The sequence below is a fragment of the Aquarana catesbeiana genome, linkage group LG10 (assembly GCF_042186555.1).
Source record: "Aquarana catesbeiana isolate 2022-GZ linkage group LG10, ASM4218655v1, whole genome shotgun sequence".
In the NCBI taxonomy this organism is placed as follows: Eukaryota; Metazoa; Chordata; class Amphibia; order Anura; family Ranidae; genus Aquarana; species Aquarana catesbeiana.
Genome location: NC_133333.1, coordinates 182,600,623 through 182,617,423, shown reverse-complemented (window position 1 = coordinate 182,617,423; position 16,801 = coordinate 182,600,623). Strand labels below are relative to the sequence as shown.

Below are 16,801 nucleotides of genomic sequence, written 5' to 3'. Positions count from 1 at the left end.
AAACACATTATAAATACTTTTTTTTATAAGTGATCACATACCCTCTGTTCCCAGCTGCATAAGGATCTTAGAGAACTGGGGGAGGAGAAACAGAAGGCCAAAATTGTTGGGTGACCAGAGGAGGACACATAGGGGAGATGGAGAAACCATGCCACCCCTGACCTTCATCTAACAAGTCCTCTGGCTTGTTTCAGAATGGCCTCGGGGCCTAAGTGAGGAACACCCCCTATGTGTGTGTGAAGGAACCACCCGTGAAAGAGACTAACACCTAGAAGAGCTTATGGTCAGGAAATCGTCTAATGGAAGTATAGTGTTCCACACTGGAGACTTCTGTCAGGATGTCATGTCATTGACTGCTGTCAAGCAAGAAAGATCTACTGGTAAATGTAGCGGAGTTCTGCAGTACAGTGTTAAAATGCAGTTGGACTGGTCAGGAATAGTGAGTGGGTGGGCTTCGGGCCAGAAGAAGTGTGACATAATATGGGGGAGTCCCTCCAAGATGACAGATAGGTGGCTATCCCTTCCAGGGAGAAGTGAGGTGGGTCTGGAGTCAACATGGTGGAAAGCACAATCCAATGGGGGAACCTTTCAGGTGACCTTCAAAAACTTTTTTGAACTGAGACTAAGCCAGTAGTAGGAGAACTCGATCAGTATACCTGTTCTGGGCTGGTGACTCACAAGGTAGCTTTTTAAAACAGAGCAGCAGCCCATTAATTTTTCTCATGACATGCTTAAGAGTCTTCAATCTCAGCACGGAGAAATTCTAATAAATTGTAAGCTCTGCAGAACCGATGAGGAGCGTCAGCGATTCGGCTTTGTTCTTTTTAGCTGTGTCGGTGGTAAATAAATAATATCAGCCAGTCCCTGGCATCTGAATAGGAAGGGTATACACATCTCAATCACCCTCCGGCTCTCATACTGGCTCCAAGACAGATCAATATAGCAATTAGATGTTATCAGCTTGTGCTGCTTCTCTTGCTTCCCTCTGGCCTTGCTCCCTTCCCCCACTAAAATCTCACAGCTTTCATGCCCGCTCCATATAGCCCTAATGTCACACGGATATCTGGGCTTGAGACCTCTGCGCGACTTTGTGAAGCTATCCGGAGAGAACCAATATAGGAAAAAAGAAAAAAAAATGCAGCGCATGCTTGAACTCCCACATCTAGACTGTCAGTATCTGAACGATTCCTGCATGTCAACCTATACACTGCTAGTGGCGGTTGCCAACAAAGAAAGTGGAAAACTAGAAAAGCAACACAGCAGTTTTAAATGGTTTCCATATGACTATATGAAAAATAAAAAAATTGCATTAAAAAATAATCTTATTTCCCAGCAACAGAACCTATTTTTCAATTGAGAGATCATGCCATAGGACCTATGTGTAGATTGTACTCTGTGCAGACTGTAAGGATTTTACATAGGTCATATTTCAGACCAATAAATATCTAAATGTGTGGGGTTGTAAGGGTTAAAGCTGAACTAAAAGGCGGGCTCTTTTTATTGCAAAAGAGACATGCAAGGTCTCTTCTGCAATAAAATATAAAATACACCTATGTGCCTGCTGTCTTCTCCAGCGCATAAACCGAGCTGCGAATGTGCAGCTCAGCTTATGTCACTGTCACTGTTCCTGTGTTGCGGGATGACTGACTCCTGCACATGCACAGAAGTGACGTTGTCCTGCCCTGGCCAATGAAAAAGGGCGAAGACTGGCATCCAACAGAAGGTGCTGGCACCAGAGAGGAACGAGGGCTGTTAAGCACAGCTCAAAATAGGTGAAGAAGAAACAACATAGATAGCCAATCATGTGTACTGTAGTGCAAGGACAGGCTAAAAGAAGGAGAGCGCTGACTGACCGAGAGATAAGCTCATCCATCTGCTGCTTTTCACTTTACTGTCCAGCCACAGGGCAGGGAAGGGAAGACCTGTAAATGCTACTGGACTGCAGCAGAGAAATCAGGTCTCTTCCCCTGCTAGATATGTTTTTTCTTATGGCAGAGCTGTGTAAATCTCAGGACTGGATGGACAGACATACAATTTTTGCAGATATAGTTTCTTTTTATTATAGAAGGAATCTGAGGGAGGCTGGAAGCAATATAAGGTACTTTTTTAATTAAAAATACATACTTGAATAGATTGTTTAAACATAGAATTAATGTCACTTTAAAACCATATAAAGCTGTAGATAAAGGTGTAGTAGTTTGGAAGTTGGAGATGTGTTGCAATAATATTCATTCTCAAACCATAATTCAGCTAGAGGACATCCTACTCTACCGTTTCAACTGAGCATCGAGCAATATTGACAAATGTACAGATAAATCTCAGCAGCAGTGTTCACCTGAAGCGGCTTCTACTGGGAGGTGGACGGAATGGTTAATATTGAGTGTGTATTAATTACATCAATCTATCACACAGAAGCTGCAGCCTCAGCAGTTTAAATGAGGTCAGGCTGCCTTGACACCAGGACAGGGATGTGAGATCCTGCAAAGTGGGGTTCAAAAATAAAGTAAGATCTGAGCCTGGCTCTGGGAACAGAGTGACTCAAGGTGACAATGTCTACCCACTGGGCATGTAGAGATTATCTGTACACAACGATGAGCTATAGTTTAAATTCCATTATCCTTATGACTTTGTACAGAACACCTTCTTACTAATGCAGTTTCACACAATGATATCAGAAGGTCTCTGGCTGGGGTCCAGAGAAACTTAAAGTTGTGTTTAATAGATACGTCCCTCTGAGTGTTCCCATCTTTGTCTTTTTTTGTCTCACCTCCTTTTTATATTGTCATGTACTTTGGATCTTTGAAGTGTATCTAAAGCCAAAGCTTTCTTTTTCATTTTGGATATAGTGATGAGGAGTTATAACTCAGTTTGCATTGGGGAGTCCCTCTTTTTTGTCCTGGTGACCAGTGTTACTGGGACTAAAAGAGGGAAAACTTTACAAAATGTTAGCTTTTTACCAGATAACAGTAATAGAGCAAAATTCCTCCAATGGGGTTACATGTTCCAATACCATCCGTCTAGAAGGGAGTTTCCCTCACTTTGGAGAGACCATTTCTTACTTCTTGTTATGTCTACAAATAAGTAAGTTAAGGGAAATCTGCCCAATGGAACACAATTGTTTAAAAAAGGTGGCTGTTTAAACATTCAGTAGCATTTAAAAAAAAAAAAAAAAAAAAAAAAAAAGAAGTTGTTGACCGCTAAACTTTAGTCCCCATTTACACCAGCATTTTGAACAAATGTCTTCGTGTGTTTTTCCGCATGTAAGCATAGAGTAGCCCATTCACTTGAACGGGCTGTCCTACATGCAACAAAGTAGCTCATGGAGCATTATGCCGCATTCCGGTTTGCGCCATTTTTATTGGGTGTTTAGCAGTGTTTGGTGTGCCATTAACAGCTAATGGTACCACAAGCATGAGGCGCGTTTTTCACGCATTACTGGAACAAGCAGATGTGCCTGGATCCTCAATATTTCACAGCCTATAAACTACTAGTGAATAAGGGTATATAGCATTCACTGTCCTGTCTCTCTGCTATGCTTATAGTACATATGACCCTACATTATATTGTACCGCTAACACAAGACAAGGTTTGGCCTTTTCTTCCCATTGAAAACAAACTGTGATAATTTCACTGTCTATGGTGGAAACGACTTCTAAGTAAACATTTTTTTGCACCCATGCCCACCTTTTGCTGCATTGGATCCTGGTTAGTCAATCACTACCACTACAGCATTAAAATGGTTGTAAAGGCAGAAAGGTTTCCATGCATTCTATGCATTGGGATAAAAAGCCTTCTGCATGCAGCAGCCCCCCTCAGCCCCCTAGTACTTACCTGAGGTCCATCTAGGTCCAGCGATGTTGCAGGAGTGCCTTGGCTGCCCGGGACTCCCCTCCTCATTGGCTAAGACAGCAGCATGGTGCCATTGTCTCCTGCTGCTGTCAATCAAAATCAGTGAGCCAATGAGGAGAGAAATGGGGTGGGGCCAGGCCACGGCTCCGTGCCTGAATGCACACAGAGAGCTGTGGCTTGGCTCTGGTGCCCCCATAGCAATCTGTTAGCTGTGGGTGCACTCAACAAGAGGGAGGGGCTAGAATCATGGAAGAGGGACCCAAGAAGAGGAGGCTCTGGGCTGCTCTGCAAAACCACTGCAACAGAGTGGGTAAGTATAACATGTTTTTTTTTTTTTAGTTAAAAATAACAAAGACTTTAAGCCCAGCTCTACACCTCTGAGCCATTGCCTGCCACAAATGCGCTGTGCCTGAACTTTTAGTAAAGAGAGCACTAGATGCTAGCTTCTTTGTAGTTTTCTTGAATATACTCTTATGTTTGGAGTTAATTGATTTAATAAAATAATTGTCTGGAACCGTTAAAAACAAGTACACTGAAGATGGAGCTGATCTAAGAACATAAAGATTGGCTGATGGGAAACATCTAGAATTATTGATTGTGTCTAAGCAGTACCCTAAATATCGAATTTCTGTGTGAGAGGCACTGCTGCATCTGACTGCTAGTCTTACGAGATTTGGAGTAAAACGTGACAATATTACTACTGTGCTGCTAATGCCGCTTACACACGAGCGGACTTTTCAGCATCAAAGGTCCGACGGTCTTTTCGACTGAGTTACTATGGACTTTCGAACGACTGGACTTGCCCACACACGAACTGTTAGTTTGAACGTGATGACGTACGAAGGGACTAGAATAGGGAAGTTCATAGACAGTAGCCAATAGTTGCCCTTGCGTCGTTTTTTGTCGGCCTAGCATACAGACGAACGGATTTTTCTACCGGACTCGAGTCCGTCGAAAAGATTTGAAACATGTTCTAAAGTCCGTCTGATTTTTCGACAGCAAAGGTCCGATGAAGCCCACACACAATCAATCGAATTGTCCTGCAGATTCGTTCCGTCGGACCTCTGCTGTCGAAGTGTCCGCTCGTGTGTACACGGCATAAGTGTTGTCTTTGCTGAAGAGGGAGCTGTGCCTGAGGAACAGCAGTGCACTGATTTCCTTGCTACTGCTTCATTCATTCTGTAGATCTATGCCAAATCTACTGCAGCTCTGATATGAGGAAAACTCTGTTCCTCTATTAACATGGCTACCTTCACACAAAGACACAAGGTATGGTAAATCAGTAATGGGGAAAAGATCATCTGCAGAGAGACCACTGCCAATGCTGGTAATTCACTTTTTGTTTTCCTCTGCTTGCCTTTTTTTGGGCACAGTTCCCACTCTAACATTTAGCATGCACTAGACGCGTAACAACTAGAATCGGTCTCTGAAATCCAAGTGCTTATAGCAACATTTCTTTACAAACACTAAATTCAATAGCTTTGAAGTAACAAAGCTATACCAGGCAGGAACTCTTACCTGCTGTAAAGCTGAGCTGATGACTGCTTCTTTTACTCTGGTTCTCAGGCATTACGAATTGGTGGGTTTGATGAAGGCTGGAGATGATGCTGGATAGGTCACTCTCACGGCTGCAATAAAAGAAGGGGAAATTAACAAGAATCATGGTCTTAATTTATTACATGTAGGAGACATATATTCGTATACAGTATGTGAACATTTAATGGGTATATCATTGCTACATTCAAGCCTTTGAATAAAAAGTTGTCATATTGGTTTCATAAACAGAAAGTCTTGTGTTGCATATAGTGGCCAAGAAAACTTCTATAGGTCAGTCAACGATAAAAACTAACAAAGACTGGCATGGGGTATATAATATGGATATTTCATAAAAGGCATTCCCCAACCAATGCAAAACTATACAGCCCATGGTTCAGACATAAAAGTATTCATTTTAAATGGAGTTCAATGGCAATTGGTTAGGAATCCAAAATTAATGTAGAACTCCGACTAATTTATTACATCTTTGTGTAGGGAATCTGTTACCGAACATGTACATTTTAAATGTGTTCACTTGTTTGTGCGGGTTGTCTGCTCTATTTTCTTCCGGCTATCTAAAAAAACCCTCCTACATTTAGGCTGAGCTCACATATGTGCGGTCGCGCTTTACAGCAGGGGTCCGGTGTGTCCCTGTTCACTGAGTTTTTTGCCTGAATTTGCACCTGAATCAGAAACAAAGACGCACAGGACCCTTTATAAATGTGGGCCGTGGCCGCCCCAGAGCTGTGTGAACCGGCTACATTGAGAGCTGGTCACACTCTCTTGTCATGTGAATTGGATGTGGAGAAACCTGCATCCAATTTTCATATGTGTGAACCCAGGCTAACTGGTTTCCATTTAATGGACTAGACACAAGGATAGGATTCCCAAGCTCATCCAGTATTTAGGTAAAAAGACCCAAGTTATATCTAATGCTCCACTTTCCATATGGGAAGATTTGTGAATGGAGACTGCTATATCAATGCAAGCAAATGCCTTGGTCAACTTTCATTTTAAAGCACAGAGAGTCTAGATATGGAGCCCAAAGGTGGCCATCCATATATGGGAAGAGATGTTGTATAGAAGTCGATCTACCAATCAACTTCTGTTCAGCCGCCCTTTTGGAAAATGTCCACTCGATCAGTGCTGCAGGCTATAGCCTGCAACGCTGATCAGTGTATTCTGACAGTGGGGAAATCTCCCTGTTGTCAGAATACAATAGCTTGGCGGTTGAATGAAAAAAACTGTATCATCTATGGGCTGCTTAGGACAGTCACTGTAATTGTACAACTTCTGTAGAGCCATTAGACTGTCACTACAGCTTGACCTAGGATGACTGCAACACCACCTTCTATAAAACAGTAGTATATGCTACTGATATATAAATTACTAAAATAAATACATAAATAGTATGATGGCTGCTGCCTGAATTTATTGCTCACACTCAATGGACAAATTATATTAATAATAAAACTTCCAGGTTATTTTACTGATAAATGATTTTCTGATTAAGCCTTCGACTCAACAAGCCATGCTAAGATTTACCAGAATTTACTTTTCATTTATATACATTTTAGTACGATGCAGACGTGTATATTTTAATTGACATCTAGTTGAAAATATATGTATACTGCATACACACCAGTAAACACAAAGTTATAGTACATACTGTATAAGAACATAGTACAATTCTGTATGACAAAATAACCTCCACCATAGTCACTACCATAGCCATACCTCTACCATAGCCACTGCTATGAAAACATACATGGCATATTCAATTGTTACGCTGTTATGGATAGGTATATGCTGACACAACGTAGTGATATCTACTGTCATTTAAAGCTCCTCCCTGCCACATGTGTGCAGCCAAAACCTCGTAATCCCAGCATGGTTGAAGATGGGAAGTAAATTTAATGAGCACCAATTAAAACCGGCAACGAACAACTTCTGTCTATTGCTCTGAGATCGCTGTATTGAGAGTGCTAAATCATTATTATTTCTATGGGGTTATCATGCATGACAAGGAGAATCATTCCCCTTCCAATAATTACACATATAATATTTCATGATAAGGGGCGCAGGGAGCGGTGTCTCATCCTCTTCGTAGTTTGTCGTTTTCTAGCTGCCAAGTGTTCATGGTAAAAAGCACAACCATATTCTACAACAGATAAGTGAGCTGAGCCTACACTGACCAATGTGCTGATGGTTGTGGAAGAACATTATTGTTTGAATGCTGACTCAGGTATGTTGAACTCAGAATAGTCTTGCATTGCATGTGCAAAGCTAGATCAGTCTCAGTATCTTTACCGTATAATTTAGGCAAACCACTTGTTGTGATTTATTATTAAGACACATTGACAAAAATACAATTTTGAGTTTTAATGGGAAGCCTCCAGGTGCTGGAACCTTCTCTGAGCCCATTTTCATCCTAGTTAGCGGAGCCAAAGCTCAACAAAGGCTTCACTGCCCTAGAACTAGTATGGGGCTGTGGAGGATGGAATATGGCTGCTTCCATTACAGGTCTGTCAGGCAAATACAGTGATGGCAATTTCCTTAAAGCTGAGCATCTGATATACGCAGAAAGAAATCATAAAAGAAGTTCTTTACATGAAGTCTGTAGCATTGGGGAAAATAATTCTTCCAGCCAACTATTATTTATTTCAGGTACTTGTATAGCGCCATCAATTTACACAGCGCTTTACATATACATTGTACATTCACATCAGTCCCTACCCTTAAGGAGCTTACAATCTAAGGTCCTTAACTCACATTCACACATACTAGGGACAATTTAGACAGGACCCAATTAACCTACCAGCATGTCTTTGAAGTGTGGGAGGAAACCAGAGTACCTGGAGGAAACCCACGCAGGCACAGGGAGAACATGCAAACTCCAGGCAGGTAGTGTCATGGTTGGGATTTGAACCAGCGACCCTTCTTACTGCTAGGCAAAAGTGCTACCCACTACACCACTGTGCTGACCGAAATATATTTCATTCAAAATGCTAGTCATTAAAATCTTTAGCAATAATAACTAACAGAACATATTAAATATTTGCCAAATAGTAAAATAAAAAAAAAATATTTAAAAGCAAAAGAAATACATTTTGGTCTCTAAAATGCACTGGTTGGCTGTTGGAGAGCAGGTGGAGAAGCTTTTGCTGAAATGAACATATATGGTCTTTAGGATCCTAAGATCACTTTGGTCTGTTATCCAAAACTCCCTAGCTAAGGAATGTTAAATGAAATATTTAAAACAACAAAACATATAATGCCAACAATATACCCTTCTTAAGGTACAGTGTTACTCACATGATCTGAGACCCCCATCTTTGCCTTGGCAACAAACAGCACATGGTCTGCATGGAAAGCGTGAAGACGAACTGCACTGTGTATAGAACTGTTCTTAGGTCCCCCTGAGCATGGACCTTTTGAGCTACACCACAGTCCAACAGCACCCTTTAAATCACCTATCCCCCTGCTGAGCCCCCACCATTTGGCACTCAGAATCCCTCCAGCACCATGGCCAGCGGCCCCCAGCAGTGTGACTGCAAAAGGGCTTATCTGCTCATAAGACCCCTGAAGTAATTGGATCAGGCTGTCTCCACTTCATCATCTTTTTGGCTAGTCTGGCTACAGATTTCTGGGGGATAAAATAACTTTAATGGCTTGATTGTTTCCTTTTCTCACCCCACCCCCATCACACTCCAGCTTTTAAAAACAAGCGCAGTGGCTAAGTAGTTAGCACTTCTGCCTGGCAGCACTAGGGTCGTTGGCTCAAATCCCAATCATGGCACTACGTGCCTGGAGTTTGCATGGTCTCCCTTTGCCTGTGTGGGTTTCCTCTGGGTACCCCAGTTTCCTCAACACTCCAAAGACATGCTGGAAGGTTCATTGGCTCCTGTCTAAATTGACACCAGTATGTGTATGTATGAATGTGAGTTAGGGACTTTGGGTAAAGTGCTGCGTAAATTGATGGCGCTACATAAGTACCTGTAATAAACAAACACACATATCTTCCTTTTAAAGAACACCCATGCCAAATGTGCCCACATCTCCACTAATAGGAGGAAGGGGGGTATAGGCAGTGCCCAGCACTTTAATCCCCCTTGGGTGTGATCCTCTCCCAGCGCTGCCAGAGTACACTGTATTATGTAAATATTGCTGGTTTGTAAGCAGTTTATGAGGTGATTACCAGTTCTGTGTGTGTTTAATCTCACGGATCGCAGAGGGGAAGACTGGTACAGAGGACAAACGGAGATTAATGTTACCTTCAGCACATGGATTCAAGGGAGGAGGGGAGACTGCAATGTATCCTTATGGGATGTGTAAGCGAGAGCCTGCACAAATAGAGTTATTACTGGCCTGTATAACTGCCAGGCACGCAGTACTAAAACTTAATTGCTGGCTTCTGTGGCTGGGGCTGATCAGGTCCAACACGCATTTACACAGGGCTCTCTAGGCCAATCTCTCATATAGAAAGCCATGCAGCTAAATATGAATGTCGTGCTCAGGATGGATAAAAATCAATGATTTTTTTTTTTATTTAAATCTGATTTTTTTTATTTTTATCAAATTTATTTTAATAAAATGCTTTTGGAGTAACAATTGATCTAAAGATAGTTTTCTATTTAAGATACATTAAAAATTTAGTTTATTCTGCATGAAATGGAGCTTAGTTATGTATCAGGAGGCTGTATATTCTGCAATATTTACATTTTTTGGTAAACTCATTCAATGAATCCAAGCTCTGCAAGCTGAGATAGCATGCACTGCATTGCTGCATTCACACAATTTCACAGTAACCATGAGATAAAACAAAGTTCAGGAATATTCCTTTATCACATTGTTTTGCAAATTTATGTACACTACAAACTGTATGATTAAATCAGTTCTGATATCGCTGTTTTACTAACCTGACAGTTTATTATTCTAAATAGGAAACCTTCATATTGTTTGTACATATTAAAGATTCTAACTACCAGCAAGAATAAGTCCTTACATTTAAAGAGCACCTGTCATTTCAGATTTATCATGGCAGCGCCTGTTGGTGGGCATCCACTCACCTGCTGCTGCCACGTCCCTCACCTTGTTGTGTCACTGCCGCATCACCAGCCGTCCCATTAAAGTAAATGGGACTGTGGGTGAGTCAACAGCGGGTCAGAGGAGGAGTCGGTGCGGGACAGAGATGACAGTTGCTCCTTAAAAATGTGATTTAAACCGAGTTGATTTAAATCAAGCCTTTTTACTAGTGATTTAAATCATCATTTAAATCGACTTGATTTAAATCAAATCCACCCTGGTCGTACCACTGGTAAATATTGTGCTAAACTCAGTTTAGGTTTAAGTACATAAAGTCTCTGTATTGCCATATGTGCCTATATGTGCTCTATCAACACAACAGTTGAACGTACAGATTAATAGAGATTGCATTCTATGAATCCACGTTTATGGCTGATTGATGTCAGACAGCCGGCTCTGCCACTAGCAATCCTGCTGCTGGCGATTTGTTGAAATTGCAAGCGGCAGGAATGTTAAAGTGGTTGTAAAGGCAGAAGGTTTTTCATGTTAATGCATTCTATGCATTAAGATTAAAAAAAAAAAACTTCTGTGTGCAGCAACTTTAACATTCCTGCCGCTTGCAATTTAGACAAATCACCAGCAGCAGGATGCAGCAACTCCCCTAATACTTATCTGAGCCCCATCTCGATCCAGCGATGTGCACGAGTGCCTCAGCTGTCTGGGACTCTCCCTCCTAATTGGCTGAAGACACCCCATTCTGTTCAACAGAAGACTGTTGTTAGACCGGCTGATGTTGAACAGTCCTATTGGTAAACCAACATTCAAACACTTGCTGCAGCCAATGTATTTCAGTCCCCACTGTTAGAATACAATAGCGCAGCAGGGGAAGACCCTTGCATCCGCATAGCTTGTATGGATGGGGAGAAGATCCCTGCATCCTCATAGGATGTGGGGATCTGAGAGGTTTTTTTTCGTTCAACCCATTGGTTGAGTGAAAAAAAAAAACACTCTGTGTATACTTAGCTTTAGAGGCCACCTATCTGTCCCTTTGGAATTAATCCCACTGTGCTGAGATGCTGCTCACATCGCTAGCGATCGAGATTCAACTGCATTTGGGTCAGTGACATCTAGCTACAGAGGGAACCAATCCATAGGGACACACCGGTAGCCTCTTTATAGATCCTGCCACTGGAGATTTGTCTGTAGTGCCGTCCGCCAGACATCAACCTAAAAAAAGATGAGTTTCATGTTTATACTATTTTTTAATTATGGAGTTTATTCAAAGCAACTGGAAGAAAAGTGTATTTGTTATCCACTGCAACCCATGTGATTCTAGCTGTAATTGTTCTAATGGTGGTTAGAAAGATAATGGTTCTTTTTTCATTTTTTACCAATTTACTACGTTTTACAAAGTAACCCATTTGTATTTTTAAATCACTGTCTGCCTGATGATGGTGACCCTGAAACTTTAAACAGTGCTTCTTCTGGCGACTTCACAATAAAGTCAGCTTAGAGAACAATTTGGTGTGGTGGAGATACTTGGAGACCCATCCAGACTGAGCATATGCAGAGGGGCCTTTTAGTGAAGACCACAAGTCAAAGTGATCAGTAGATCTGAAAATATAAGGAGCTGACGTTATATGCAAATCTTAAAGCAGAGCTCAACCCAAAAGGGGAAGCTCCGCTTATCATCCGTCTCCCCCTCCCCCCTCAACTGCCACATTTGGCACCTTTTAGGGGGGAGGGGGAGCGGGCACCTGTTTTTGACAGCCCTCCCACCTCCTTCCCCTGTAGCCAGCCCAACTAGAAAGTGCAGCGCGCTTCGTGCATGCGCAGTGGGGAACTGGCTTCACTGCCAGTTTTCCTTAGTGGAGATGGTCGCGGTGGCAGCACCCGATAGCCGATTAAAAAAATCAGCTTGGGTGAAGACACCGCTGGATTCCTGGACAGGTAAGCGTCCTAATAATAAAATTCAGCGGCTACAGTATTTGTAGCTGCTAACTTTTTACTTTTCCTGCAGGAGCCTTTACCTATAAAAGTCAAGCCTGGTCAGTGGGGTTGTCCATCACATTAAACAGGAATGTTTGGTAGGTAGAAGAAAGTCAGGTCAAGGTCAGCAAGTTTTACATATGACTTCACCAGTGTGCATCTACTGTTGTCCCAACACAAGGTTTTCACTTGCACATTGGAAGTCTTTACAGTGGCTGTTAGATGCATCTGATGTTTTTTTCTTTCTGCCTCTAAACGCCCCTGTATGTAGCCATGCATACAGATAAGTTTAGAGGCAGTGGTGTCTGGAGGCAAAAAAAAAATCCCACTGCCAGCGAGGCCAGGAGTAGCGGCATTTTGGCATCTATACATGTGTAAACAATAGGCGCATTTAGAACTTGAGCATTAAGTCGCTTCAACGGCCAGATTATATTATTAATCTGACCAATGAAATGAATTAATGCCCAAGCTCTTGATGCACCTAAACGTATTACACGCGTTTACAATTGTCAGGTGTTTTTTCTGTCAAAATGTTACCAGGAGGAAAGGCATCTAGGAGAGATGGTAAATCTTCCAGTGTGCATGAGGCTGTAAAGTGGGAGTAAACTCCCATGGGCGATTTTTACCTATAGGCAAAACGTGTATTGGCACATGCACTCTGAAGGATGTCATTCCTTCTGAGCCCTGTGCCATGAACAGCGGCTCCTGAACGCATGCACGGGAATTACATATTTGCGGCTCGTCCAATCAAAGGACCGGAGCCCACCAACTTGGAAGGAACCGGGTGAAGATGGAGGCCCTGTCAGCAGTGACAGCATGCCTCACTGGGCTTTATTTTAAGACAAGTTTCATTTAATGTGCCAATATACGATGCATACTAGCTCATTATAACTTTGCCTTGCAGGTTTAAAAATAAAAAAACAGCGGTTTACTACCACTTTAAGGTGACTTCCGCTTGTGCATTTTTTTCTCATATTACGCTCAGTTTGAATTAAATATAGATTTGATTGTGAATTATATCTATTTATTGCACAATCAATACAGTATAGAACAAAATAAAGATACACATAATGTGTACCTGTTGCATGCAAACAGCAGAAACAACAATTCTGTTGGCTGCTCTATTGGTAATATTAACTTAGAACTAATTCCAAGCTAACAGGCATCCGTAATAAAGCAGTGTAAAGGGAAGATGATGCAGTTGAAGAAAGGCAGTTACCCAGAGCTAGTGGAATTTGATCTTTTTTAGAGAATCCTTTAAAATAATAAAACTAGGGGGGTTATTTACTAAAGGAAAATCCACTTTGCACTGCGAGTGCACTTGGAAGTAAAGTCGCTGTAGATCTGAGGGGGACATGCAAGGAAAATAAAAAACAGAATTTTAGCTTGCACATGATTGGATGATAAAATCAGCAGAGATTCCACTCATTTCAGATCTTCCCTTAGATTTAGAGTGACTGCACTTCCAAGTGTACTTTCAGTGCAAAGTGGATTTGCCTTTCGTAAATAACCCCCTATGTTTGTTGAAGAGTTACTGCATGAGGGAAGGCTGCATGGGGAGAACACCATTAATACCCATTTGCCAATCCCTCTATTGAGTAACCATATCCACACAAAGAGGAAGACAAACCCCAGACATACGTGATTTAGATAAAATTGCATGACAATTTGACAGTATGTTGGGTATATGCAATCACAGAGTGAATGTTGCAATATTAGCCCTCGTTTTCCTCTGTAAACAAGTGTTGTGATGCCTCCACAGTATATACTGAAAAGTGTGTCCAACAAGAAGATAAAGAATAACTGAAAGGGTGCTAACAAATGAGAAAGCACCTGTCGACCATTCAAAAACAAACATAAAATCTTTACATATGGGGATACTTGTAGACATTTGTTGAGAATGCACAAGTAGTGCACACCAAGAAAAAGAAATGTAAGCTCCTCTGTCAAATATATATGGTTCTAAACTGTGATAACAAAGGCTGGAGGAAATCTAACAATAACCCGTTCTCCAGAGCTTCACGAGATAAGCACGGTGGAGCCTATCTGTGTTGGCAGCAGGTGGGTTAAGAAGGGATTGTTCAGCAAGGCTTTCCAAGCTACCAGCAGCCTCTACAATGTTGTCAGCTACATAATCCTGCTTCCCGCCTGATGCACCCTGTGCTAGACCCTGCCGTAGGCTGCAACAAGAGGCTGATACCTCCTAATGAGCTCCCGTCACCTCTCCGCTGTCCCCTCTACCTCTCCCCTCTTCCTTTCCTTCTTATTGCCCCCCTACCCCCCCTTCTCCGCTCACAAACTCACATCCCACGGGAATCTGCTAATTAGCTCATTAGAATTCAGCAAGCGAGGGGGGGGGGGGGGGGGGGAGTAATAAATAAATAAAAGGAGGCGCAGCTGTAAATCCTATCTTTAATGCTCTTCACTTAATGATAAAATCTCCGGATCTTCTCTTCCTTTCACACAGTCCACCTTGTATTTTCCACTCAGAATTCAAAAGGTCTGCCAGAGAATGTTCAGATTTAACCTATAAAGTGCAAGAGGGCCCTGGCACTGAAAAATAAGTAGACTTGGCAAAGCAAGGTCAAACTAATTAGCTCCCCTCTCTTAACTAGAGAAGATGCCAATTTACTTTGGTTCCTGTGAGACAGCCAGAAAATCTTTTTGGTCACAAAGCTCAAGGGGGTCACATAGACTCTGAATAGAAACCGGCAATTCCAGTTTCTGTCCTTCATACATTTATCATTCATAGGTTATCTATACAGGTCAGGGTTGCCAACCGCCAGTAAATTTACTGACAGTTTGTAAAAATCTGCGATTTTTTACAACTGCCAGTAAATATCAGGGGCTGATGATTTCATGCTGTGCTGACTTTTTAAGTGTAAATCAAGCAAATTACTTTGTTATAGGTATTGTCAGTGTTTCCACATCATGTTTATACTGTTCAAATATTCACTTTGTTAGTTTCAATAGATGTTCTGAAATTTCTAAGGTTGTCAGTAAAAAATGTGCTCCACCAGTAAATTTCCCAGGTTTTGTCAGTAAAAAATGCTGCGGGAGGTTGGCAACCCTGATACAGGTGTCAAACATGGCAGAACTTTGGTCCTACAAAAATCAGACATAGTATTGTTCTAGGAACCGCCACATTCATCTGTGGTTCTACAAAGTAATTCCACCATTTGGAATATTCAATTGACTTACTGCTTTGGTGAATGCAAAAGATGTGGGGGTAGGTGACATAACCAATGATGTCCCAAACCACAAACAAAAACCCAACAGAAGTTCTAAATCGTCCTTCTAAAATGTTCAAACCCAAACAAAAACTTTTGGATGTTGTAGGGCTTTAAAGGGTTAGTTCACTTTTACCAAAAAACTGCCAATGCAGATAGGGGGCATCTGTAGATAAAAACAAACTCTGCAGCTCTGACTAAAGCAGAATAATACCCTTGCTATAGGTGTAGGTAATTTACATACATCATGGAGCCTAACCTGAAAACTCCCAGGATGTTTCTAAGCTCTCAAATTCTGAGTTCAGAGCTACTGCATCAGGGGAGAGAAAGAGCATAAAATGAGGTTTGAGGGCTGGTTCAAACCACATTTTCTGTGTTCCAGATCCTTTTTTTGCACATGCGTTTACACGTGTTTTTGATGCACTTTCAATGCATTCCAGTGCATTTCTTTTATTTATCTTGACACTTGAAAAATCGCAGGACAAAGTGCGTTCTGGTGTTTACATATGCTCCAGTGTGTTCCAGATGCGTTCCATAGAGAAAAAAATGCAGTACATTCTACTTTTGCTGACTGGAACTGACTGCACTGGTGTAAACTAGGGCCACTGGAATATGCATTTTTGATGGAGATTAAAGATGCACTGGACTTCATCTGGTGTGAATCAGCACTGAGGCCCCATTCACATTCACACCAGAACTCAGTGCAGGAAACCCAAGTTCCGTTCACGTTTCCCGCACCATGTTCAAAATGCATTGCAGTTGCAATCTGTGGCCGGTGTCAATTGCTAAGTTATTGACCTATTTGCCTGAACCAGATAGCATGACATAGAAGTACCATGCAATCCAGTTGTAGAGTGTTTCAAAAAGTAGCACATGCACTAATTTGAATACGGTGCAGTGTGATTTGAGCCTATTCAAAATAAATGGACTCAAATCGCACCACAGTGAACTGCACAGAAACGTGAAGCAGGTTCCCATGCGATTCCCGGAGTGAACCAGCCATGAATCAGAAAAAGAGCTCACTCCTGTGATGGTAAAGGTGAACAGCAATTAGTGTATATACACACACAGCATAAACCTCATACTTCTTAATCCTTTGTTTTTTGCATGATGTGTTTTTTCCACAGATACACACAAAACCCCAATCCAGGCTGGCTCCTGAAGAAGTGGGC

General features: G+C 41.8%; 1 protein-coding gene across 9 annotated transcripts in view; it reads right to left on the bottom strand.

Annotated features, from left to right (window-relative positions):
* The window catches only part of SAMD11 (sterile alpha motif domain containing 11), a 265,271-nt gene that overhangs the window by 85,280 nt on the left and 163,190 nt on the right, over positions 1–16,801 (bottom strand). For all 9 annotated transcript variants that reach the window (XR_012236373.1, XM_073603041.1, XM_073603038.1 and 6 more), the window contains one exon: positions 5,368–5,477. Coding sequence is in view for 8 of the 9 variants with exons in the window: in XM_073603041.1 (XP_073459142.1) it covers positions 5,368–5,477 (110 nt within the window). In the remaining variant the exon portion in view is untranslated. The remainder of the gene's footprint in view (positions 1–5,367; positions 5,478–16,801) is intronic.